This window comes from Anoplophora glabripennis, unplaced genomic scaffold (assembly GCF_000390285.2).
Source record: "Anoplophora glabripennis isolate ALB-LARVAE unplaced genomic scaffold, Agla_2.0 scaffold750, whole genome shotgun sequence".
Taxonomy (NCBI): Eukaryota; Metazoa; Arthropoda; class Insecta; order Coleoptera; family Cerambycidae; genus Anoplophora; species Anoplophora glabripennis.
Genome location: NW_019418573.1, coordinates 222,458 through 232,977, shown reverse-complemented (window position 1 = coordinate 232,977; position 10,520 = coordinate 222,458). Strand labels below are relative to the sequence as shown.

The window sequence follows — 10,520 nt, the reverse complement described above, 5'->3', positions numbered from 1 at the left end:
TAAGTGCAACACGGGATGATGAGGTACGACGACAGTACATGCGGAAATACGTCAAATCTAAACCCATTCTGTTTTTATTTATAAATTAGTCGAAAATACATGACGTGGGTTGTGTGGAAAATGTAGAGTCACCGGAACATCACACAAATTTGCAACACTTTTTATTAAAATAAAACTATAATCCACATATTTCAATAAATAAAGACAGGGTAAAAATTAAACAGATATAAATAATGACAAACGAAATTTTGAAGATGTAAAACTTATATGATAAAAGATGAAGGTAATAAATTATAGTTTGTTTGATATATTTGCGTTTTTGAATATTCTGATACGTGTGTAATTTGTAGTTTACATATACAAGATATATCTTTTACAGTTTTCAAGATATAGCGTGAAATAAATATTTCAAAAATGTTAAAGATAAATATGGGTCAACTGAAAAAATATAAAAATAAACTTATAAAAATGATTCGATAATTTTCTCTTTCTTTGAAACAATAAAATATATGTCGCTAAAAAGTTAATCTATGTTTTGTTTTTGACGTGATATTTTTGCAATTTTTAATATTTTGCCTTCAGTAACCTACTAGGACTATATATCTTTTACGGTTTTCAAAATGCAACCATGAAATAAATATCTCGAAAACGTAAAAGACAAATAAGAAAAGATATGTCAAAAATATGTCAAAATAATTATAAATAGGTTGGTAGTTTATTTAATACAGAATATAAAAATGAACTTATAAAAATAATTCCACATTCTTCCTTACATTTTTCTAGACGAAGCTAATCTTGATCTAGAAGAACATTATACCTACACTGTAACATATTTTCTTGTTTACAGAAATATGCCAAAAGTTAAATTCAGAAAGTGATAGAATCCTGTTAAATACCTTCATGTTTACTAGTGCATATAATACTTTATATCTCGAAAATTGTAAAAGATAAGTGTTACATGTCGCAGAAAGGCTGATTTTAAGAAATATTCAGTTGCATAAAAACAGAATAGAGGGATTAAAATTGAAAAATGTTTACAGCTTTAACTATAAATGATAAATGACATGTTGAAATGAGAATTTTCAGTGGCGTAAAAATACCGGAGAGGGATTAAACTAAAACTCCCTACATCTTTTGACCTTACATTTTTTTATGAAAATAACCAAAAAGACAAACTTTACACTATTTTTTGGTTGAAAGTCAGCTTTATTATAGGGCATACTGACCTGTGAAAAGGTCATATCTAAACCCACCCCTTTTTAATCTAAATTTGAAAACACTTGAAAATACGTGACGTGGAACGTGTGGCAAATGTCGAGTCACAACTTCTTTCACATATATTTGATGACACTTTACTACAGTAACAAACTATTACCTACAATATTTTAATAAATAATAAGATTAAATGACTAGTTCTCGAGATTTTCGAGACGATTATGTCAAATTTACATGACAAAATAAATAATAAATTAATTGCGTTTAGCTGCTATGGTTTATGAATTTAGTAATTTAACATGCACCTTCAGATAATATCAAACTATGGTATACACCGAATTGCGGCGCTCTAAGACAGACTTACGTCGTCGTCTTCGGCGATTAGCATGTGATAGAAGAACATCCCCGTGGCGCCCGTCAAACAAACCCCACACCTCGTCACCGTCACCGTGGTGCAACTGCACACCCCGACGCGATGCATCATCCCTCCGCCTACCCTACTAATATAGATCAATCGGCGCCCAGTAGAGCGCACTGCTCTCCCCTGCCGTGGGCGTAGTAAACAAAGCCTAAACAAGACAATATCTCGACTCACCTCGACCACCTTCAAGTTCTGCTTGTCCAGCAGGAACTCCATGGACTTGTGGGGGCGCGCTCCGTGCGCCTTACCCGCCTCGCTGGGGGCGAGCGCCAGGCGGGGCTCGGGCCCCAAATTCAGCAAACTCCTCGTCTTGGCATTGGCCCCGCTGGTGATGACGGTCACTTCCGTGTCCAAGTCGGTCTCGATCAGGCCCATGGGCTCCATGGGCAGCTGGGTCTCGGCCGAATCGATCGTGCGACGGCGACGGTGCCGCGTCTCGGCCGCCGGCGTCGCGGCGCCGGGGGCCTGCGTCGTGTGGTCCTTCTTGACGCTTGCGTGAACTACGCGGGGCGGCTGCTTCGGCAGCGGCGGCTTCGAGCTCAATGACTGCGGCTTGGCCGGCTCAGCGGCGGCGTTGTTGTTACGGGGGGTGGTTGTGTTGGCAGTCGGCGGGCCTTTGAGGGGGATGTAGATGTAGTCGTCTTTGGTGGCGACGCGCTGCTGGGGGACCATCTTGGCGTCTGCAAGAGATCATACGGAGGATTAGGTTTTGCCGCTCGTGCCTCGGGATTTATTATTCATAAATCGCTTGGCAAAACAATGGAACTTTATGGGTCTATTAACGATTTAGTTCGAGCGCACGGAATTTTCCGTGGAAATGTACGAGGTGGTCCGAAATTATATTGGAATGTTTTACAAGAGTATTTTAACACCTTCCGTCTGGAAAAAAATTGTAAACTAAATTTCGCAATTCTTGCAAGACCAAAGAAATACAGGGTGTGCCACTTAACAATCCCGCTGCCAATATCTCCGAAATGAAGAAATTTATTTGAGTTCCGGAAATTGGGGTTGTTAGGTCCCTCGAATAGCTTCAAATTGTAGTTAGAATTGTTAGTTCAAATCTTTCTGTATAGATGGCGTGGCGATGCTAAAATTTTTTTTGTTCCTTGGAAGGTGGAAATAATCCATCTGAAATATCGTTAAATTTTGAGTAATTTTTGTAATATAAAGTTTTTCCCTATATTTACTTGATTTCGAGATGTGTCGACTTCGATATGCAATCTATGATATAACAGTAAAATCTATTATTTTATTTAAATCACACTGAGACGAAATATTCTTTTAAAATATTGTTATAATGGCTTTATTCATATCACGTACTAACTAACAAACAATAAATTATAAAATAAACGAATGAGGAACTACAGAAAAAAAATTGTACAATGGTAAATCTTATAAGACGCAGAGACAAACCATATTTTATCAAATGTTATTAAAATATGCAGTCATAGGTGGCTCATGTCATTTGTTTAAAATAAAACAAAGACAGATTACACATATTAGTTTTCCAATAATTACAGTTTTATCACCTTGCGTCTTTCAATTTAACTATACTAGTTATACGATTTACCATTGTACAATTTTTTTTTTAGTTGATCATTTGTTTTTGTATAATTTATTGTTTGTTAGTTAGTATGTGGTGTGAATAAAGTCATTACAACAATATTTTAAAAGAATATTTTGTCTCGGTGTGATTTTGATAAAATAATAGATATTCCTGCTACTCGTATATCATACATTGCATATTGAAGTCGACATATCCCGAAAACAAGTAAATAAAAGGAAAAACTTTATATTACAAAAATTACTCAAAATTTAACGATCTTTCAGATTAACTATATTTCCACCTTCTAGAGAACAAAAAATTTTTTTGGTATCGCCACGCCATCTATATAGAAAGATTGGAACTAACAATTCTAACTACAATTTGAAGCTATTCGAGGGACCTAACAATCCCATTTTCCAGAATTAAAATAAATTTCTTCATTTCGGAGATATTGGCAGCGGGTGTGTTAAATCCTGTATACATGATGTATTTAAATGGAGGAGCACAAATGCTGCTTTGAAATTTTATTTTATTTTATTTTTTTCCCTATCCTTTTGGGTATTTCGGCACTTGTGAAAAAATTTAAAAAATTAATGAAATTAGTGACCAGTAAGGGTTGTTTTCATGAAAATAGTTTTGCTCTAACCAAAAATCTCACACTGAAAAACACAGATAAATAAAAAATATAAAAATCTCATCACTACACATTGAGCACTTGAAAAAGTAGAAATTAGAATAGACGGTTATATAGGGTGTTTCAGGAGGAGATGTACATAATTCAGTATGTTATTCTACGTTCAATTTTAAGTAAAGAGTTTCCTATGAACTTAGGTCTGGAAACGCTTCGTTTAGGATATACAGGATGTCAAATTTAAAAAAATTAATTACATTTTCTTTAATAACTCTCGACTGCTTTGAGTTAATTCATGAAATTTTGTATGCGGTGGTTTCTTGGGACGGGAAATTCAAATTTTATGAACGATTGGCTATATCTCCCAGATGCGCCACAAGCAACCTTTTAAGTCGCTTCAACTTTTTTGTGGCACGGTGTATGTCATTTTGGAGTAGAAAAACATTTTCCCCTATCTTTTCTGCTTAAGAAAGGTACACCTTACTGAAGGCACCTCTAGGAGCAGCCGTTTCCGTTAAAAACTCATTTAAAGTTGATGATGCACGCAAATTATGTATTAGAGTATCGAAAGTTATTGTTGTCAGGTTGTGTACATTTTTTTTAGAGATTTTATTTTTGCAATTCTCACAAAAATTTTGTGAATAGATCAACGGTAATCGTCAACTAGTTCCAATGATGATTTCTACTGACGAAGTTGATACAATCATAATTAGCACTCTAATGTATAATTCCTGTATAATTCAATGGGGTTCGGCTAAAATTTTGCAGAAGAAAAATAAAAAAAGAAAGAGAAAGAAAATTTGAAGAGACCGCGATTATTATATTATGAATAGATTGAATCCTCGCTGCCTACAATTTCTAAAAGATGAAGTAAGTCATAATAGAATAAACATCATATGATATCTGTAACCATGGGAAATAGCCAAAAATAAACAAATTTAAACTGACAAAAATAATTAAAAAGAAAAGTTCAGAAGACAAGAACAGATACATTTTGGAAACGTCAACAAATATTTGAAGTGCGCGAAAAGGGTTATAGAGGGCATGAAAATGAGCAACTTTTATTAATCAATTGATGATCTAAATACTACTGTTTTCCAGAAAATTATGAAAATTAGTAAGTCGACCCTGTGCATCTTGTGCACGTGCACGGCCAGAATGTTTCGAACTCGCTACATGCGTGAAGCGCTTTCTAATGGTTGACGTTCCAGTGACCTCCACACTCAAGCAAATCTGTTCGTAGATCAGGTAGTTAGTATGTCTCTGTTATTTAGTTGTGTGTTGCAATATTACTTATTATTATTTTTATTTTTAACGACCACATTACATACAATAGAAGTATATTTGAAATCACTGTTACGTTCATAGTCCAGTCACTGAATCATTTTGGCTACCAATTTTTTCGGATAGAATGGATTGACGTGAAATTTGAACTGTAGCTAGGTTATAGCCCAAGAAACAAAAGTTATATAGTGCCGATGTGTGCTTTTACAATAGGGGTGGATGCCACCCCTTCTGGAGGGTGGGACTTTTTTTTATTAAAAATAACCTCACAATTTGATAAAGGGACGAATTCTAAGCAAAAAAATGTTCTATAAGAATTTTTCAATACTTTTTGAGTTATTTGCGCCCAAACATGTTCGTGTTTAGCCCAAAAAATGCATGTTTTTGAGCCATTTTTAGCGAATATCTCAAAAACTACAAGTTTTATCAAAAAAATTATCATAAGCAAAAATGAAGGTAATTAATAAAAGGTTGTTTTTTTTATTTTTGAAGGTCGTATAGAACCCGAGTTATAACTCACAGAAATTGAAGTCAATTTCGAAGATAGCTATAATCGAAACGTTCAACGTCCTGTATCGGAAAAATTAAAGATATTTCGAGGAACACTTATATAACACTTATTAAAGTTCTTGAAAAGACCTTTAAATTGAGTGGTGGTAAAAGTCGTTAGCATGGAAACTAATGAAGTTACAATCAAAATAAAATGTTTGTCCTGATTTTTGAGAAAAAAAATCGGTATTAAAATTAATGACTTGAAAAAAAAATTAAACGTATTCCTTCTGCAATTTACTTTATTTATGTATTAACAGTAGATTCTGGGAATTTCAACGATTTTAGAAGCCTAAATTAAAAAAAATATTTCATTTACATTTGAATAAAATTTTTCAATTTTTTAAAAAATCGCCTTTTTTCAAAATATTTCGAAAACTAACAAAGTTATAAAAAATGATAGAATAAGAAATTGAAGGTTTTTTCTTACTGAACAATTTGCTTTTTTAAATTTTTGTAGGACAAAATTTGATCGAGTTATGACCGTTAGAAGGTCAAAACTAAGCTCCAAGACTGCCTTTCCTGAGCCCTTTTAGCTTACAAATCTAAAAAACGAAGGGCTCAAAAAAATTGCAAATCACAGAACTTAAAGTGCTTTAAATTACCTACAAAATGGTTTTTTGAGTAAATTTATAACTTTAAAATTACAAAAGATATGGTAAAAAAATTAAATGGCAGCGGGTAAATTACCATCATCTTCGTGTATTTTGGAGCACTTGTGATTTGAGTACGTATTTTAATAATATACATACACACACGTATCCGAGTTCACATGTATAAAATTAAAAAAAAATTAATTATATCATCATACTCGCATATAATTTTTAGGAAATTTTTCTATAAGGGGTAGAGTTGTGGCTGAAAAGTTGCAATATATCATAGATAATTTGAAAACAAATAAAAAGTTTATAATTCAACATATGCATACCATTAAAACATCTCAAGCTTTCAATAATATTTTTTTGTTTATTTTATTATAAGGGATGGTTTTTAAGGGTTGCAACTTTGTAATGAGTCTTAAGCTTGCTAATGAATAACAAAAGAAGTGCAATACATTGTGAATGCACCAAAAGAATATTTTAAACTGTTAAAAACTTTTTTTTTCTATTTTTTTGGCCATGGAATGGTAGTTTTTAAGGGTTGAAAAGTAATTAAATTTCATAAATTATATTAAAAAACATGAAAGGAACTTTATCCAACATATTTGAACATGAATTGAATCTTTAAAATCCGTAAATCTGCGATTTTCGAATTTTTTAGTGCAAGGGTAGTTTTCACCCCCAAATAGAAAAAGCACACATCTAGACTATATAACTTTTGATGTGGGTGGGTTAGATGAGCTTGTATTTTCAGGAAAATCCATGCTATCCGAAAAAATTGGGAGCTTTTACCTTATTTTCGCCTTCAGTGACTGGACTATTAATCATTGTTAGAACTGAACAGTTGAAATGATCACTTACTTTATAAAAACATTTATTTCGTTTATTTGTTCAATTTTTGTGTTACTTTTAAAGAGATGTGAATAAATTTCACCATTTTCGAACACAAAATTTAAGCCGTCAAAACCGCTATCACCATTTTCCCACTGCGGCGCGCGGTAACATCGCATCAAAGGTACAGCTGGCTGCCGCACCACGGACGGCTTTAAATTTGTTTAAACCTTTCTCTGATTTTTTTTTTCTATTTTATACGTAATGCAATGACCATCAGTTGCTTAATAAAAGTTGCTTCTTTTCATGCCTAAATGGCACATTATTATACAGGGAAACTATGAACAAAAAATTTATAGGGCAATTCAACTCGTAATATTATTATTATTAACCGAAACAAGAGAACTTTTTTGTGATTTTTAAAATTTTTTAATATAAAGCTGTTAGTTACTCGCAACAATGCAAATGATCAGTTATGTTAAATTTTCTACTCAATAAAGAATCATACGATGATTTAATTTTTCGTAGATGCAATTTGTTAAACAATAACAAAAAAGAAGTTATGCAAAATGTTAATTAAAGAATTCTATTTTGAAATTCGTTTATCTTTTCAAATGTTCGAAGTGTTATAGGAACATGTACATCGACTAGAATTTTTGTTTACGGACACCCTGTATATTAATTTGAAACAGTTGACGATTATCATATTGAGCGTTTCCTAATGCAACTGTCACTTTTTTAACACTTTGTTAAATTTATAATAAAGTTACAGCTGCCTTGTTACAATATGTGAAACATATGTTAAAAATGCTGCTACTTTTTTAAAAGATATATGTATTGTTAATTTATCCATGTCTTCAAGAGAAAAATACAGGGCATCAGCTAAATTTCCAAACAACCAAATACTACTTAGTTTCCAAGATTCAAGACTCTTCCACCAATGCAATGCCGAGTTTTAAAATTGAACATCCCGAGTATTTCGTCACTCACAGATATTTTTATATAAGATCTGTTTATAACACTACATTTCTATCTATACTTACTCAAAATATTATGCAGATACAACATTTCAAACCCGATTGACCCAATTTACATTCGGCTTATGGACGTGGTAATGCGAGCAGACGGATTGGGCGTCAAAAGGCATACTTGTGCGGTACGACTTAAATTAATGGTTTAATTCGATACTCATCTTGAAAGTTTCTTCACGACTGATGGTCTCATGTGCGTAAATCAATCACTGGCCGCAAATGTGTCGACCGCCGATCGGAATCAACTGGGTTGTTATTTATTTATAATTGAACGATGAGTCGTTGAACTTTTAAACAAGCGTAACTTTGTTAGATAGGAGGATAAGCTCCTCGATGCCGCATTTGTTTTGAAAGTAATTATTGGGTAAGTACGAGATACATATTTGCTCAACTATGGAGATTTGTGATTTTCAAGGGACTCTTCTGTAATTGATTAAATGATGTTTACCGTAAGAGGACGGATTTTTTTAAATTGAACTGTGAAAAATATGATATAGACATGCCTCTGAATATTAAAACTCGATCTAATTTTGAAAAAAGCACGAGTAGTTTTACGCACATATAAATGAGCCTCGAAATTCCTAATAAAAACTATTGCGTAACCACAGAAATAAGTCCCTGTACCTTTAAATTACGTCCTGTCAAATTCGACAAGAGAAAATTTACTGGCGTTTGCAAAATTTAAACAGATACATATTCCACATCTTGTAAAAAAGTGCAGAAATAAACTTTTCTCTCCAAAAATCAAAGTCAAATATGAATATGCATACGGGCTGTGCAATTTAACACTCCCGCTGCCAATATCTCCGAAATGAAGAAATTTATTTAAGTTCTTGAAACTGGGGTTGTTTGGTCCCTCGAATAGCTTCAAATTTCAGTTAAAATTGTTCAAATCTATCTGTATAGACGGCGTGGCGATACTAATTTTTTTATTCCTGCTACTTGGAAATGCGGCCCATCTAAAAGATCGTTAAATTTTGAGTAATTTTTGTAATATAAAGTTTTTCCCAATATTTACTTGTTTTCGAGACATGTCGAGATAAAAAATACGTTTTGATTTACCTAAGTAATACGGTGAAACTAGCGCCCTCTAGGAGCAACGTCAAAATAAGCTTCAAATTCGTAATTCTCACATCGAAAAACCCAACATTACCAATTTTCAGAGTCATGCTATCAAAACTCTCTCGATTACTGAGAAACTTCAGAATAAAATTTAAACCTTGGAAACCCTTTATTTCTTAAACCAGCGATATTCGTATAAGGTATAAGGCATGATGGGCTGAAACATAATATTTTGGTGTCTAGTATCTACAGCTTAGTGTTGATCCATTCTTTCTGACTCACCCTTTATGCATTGCATGCAAGGAGTAACCTTGAAAACATGAGCTATTTCTCTATCTAGAAGACCCGTGCACAAAATTAAAAACAATAAATTTGATACAAGAAACAACGCTTTTTCAAATTAAACAAAAAAGAAAAAAAATAAGATGACCCACATTCCGATTTTTGCCGCACTTTTGCCATCCTCTGCTTTCAGAAGCATAACTCCTAAATGTTTGAAATTAAGCACACATAGAGACACTAATGTAGACTGTTCTTGGGAAAATTATTGCTCGACTTAAACTGCAGTACCTATCTTAAGTTATTTGTGCTTAAAGTGTGGACACTATTTCAAAAACTGATTTTTTTGCTCAACTTTGGCACCGATTTGTATTTAGGTTTGACTACAATTGTTTTTTTTATTTACACTACTGGATTTGGCACAAAAAGTTGTCCTAGTCGGCTAAATTTCATCCTTCTTCGTTTATCCAAACTGAAGAAACAAGCAATCAAAGTTGAGGGATTTTGAGACACGCGTGTGATCATTGCAAGATGTCCCTGTAAACCAAAACATATAACTTGTAAAGAAAAGCATATTCGAGTCTAATATTTTACCCAGTTTAGTTTAGGACCAATGGCTAGTTCTGTGCAAAATTTCATGAAGATTGGAAATGGTCGACTGGCAGCGTTAGGACAGTTGACATAGAATGACCTAGATGACACATATTAATTTTCCAATAATTACAGTTTTATCAGAGTGCGTCTTTCAATTTAACTATACTGCTTATAACAATATTTTAAAAGAATATTTTGTCTCAGTGTGATTTAAATAAAATAATAGATTTTCCTGTTACAAAATTTGCAAATCTGTGTCTAAAGATAACATTTTCAACTTTATGCGGCCATTATTCAGGGTTGAAATCAACCCTTATGTAAGTAAACAAGATGTTAATATACTTATTTAAATTTCCAAAAAAATCCTTCATAAAAGACGGCTTAAGGCAAAAAATAAATGATTTTATCTAAGGAAATAGTTAACAATTAGTTTATGGATTTAAAAAAATCGCAGCAAAATATTACGGAAAAATTAAGA

The 10,520-nt window shown here is 33.0% G+C and overlaps 1 protein-coding gene across 1 annotated transcript in view; it reads right to left on the bottom strand.

The window, feature by feature from the left end:
• Positions 1-1,810: 1,810 nt before the first annotated feature.
• The window catches only part of LOC108914457, a gene marked incomplete at its 3' end in the record, with an annotated part of 131,542 nt that continues 122,832 nt past the window's right edge, over positions 1,811-10,520 (bottom strand). Inside the window, 1 exon segment of the mRNA XM_018720284.1 lies at positions 1,811-2,316. Within this exon segment, the coding sequence (XP_018575800.1) occupies positions 1,811-2,316 (506 nt within the window).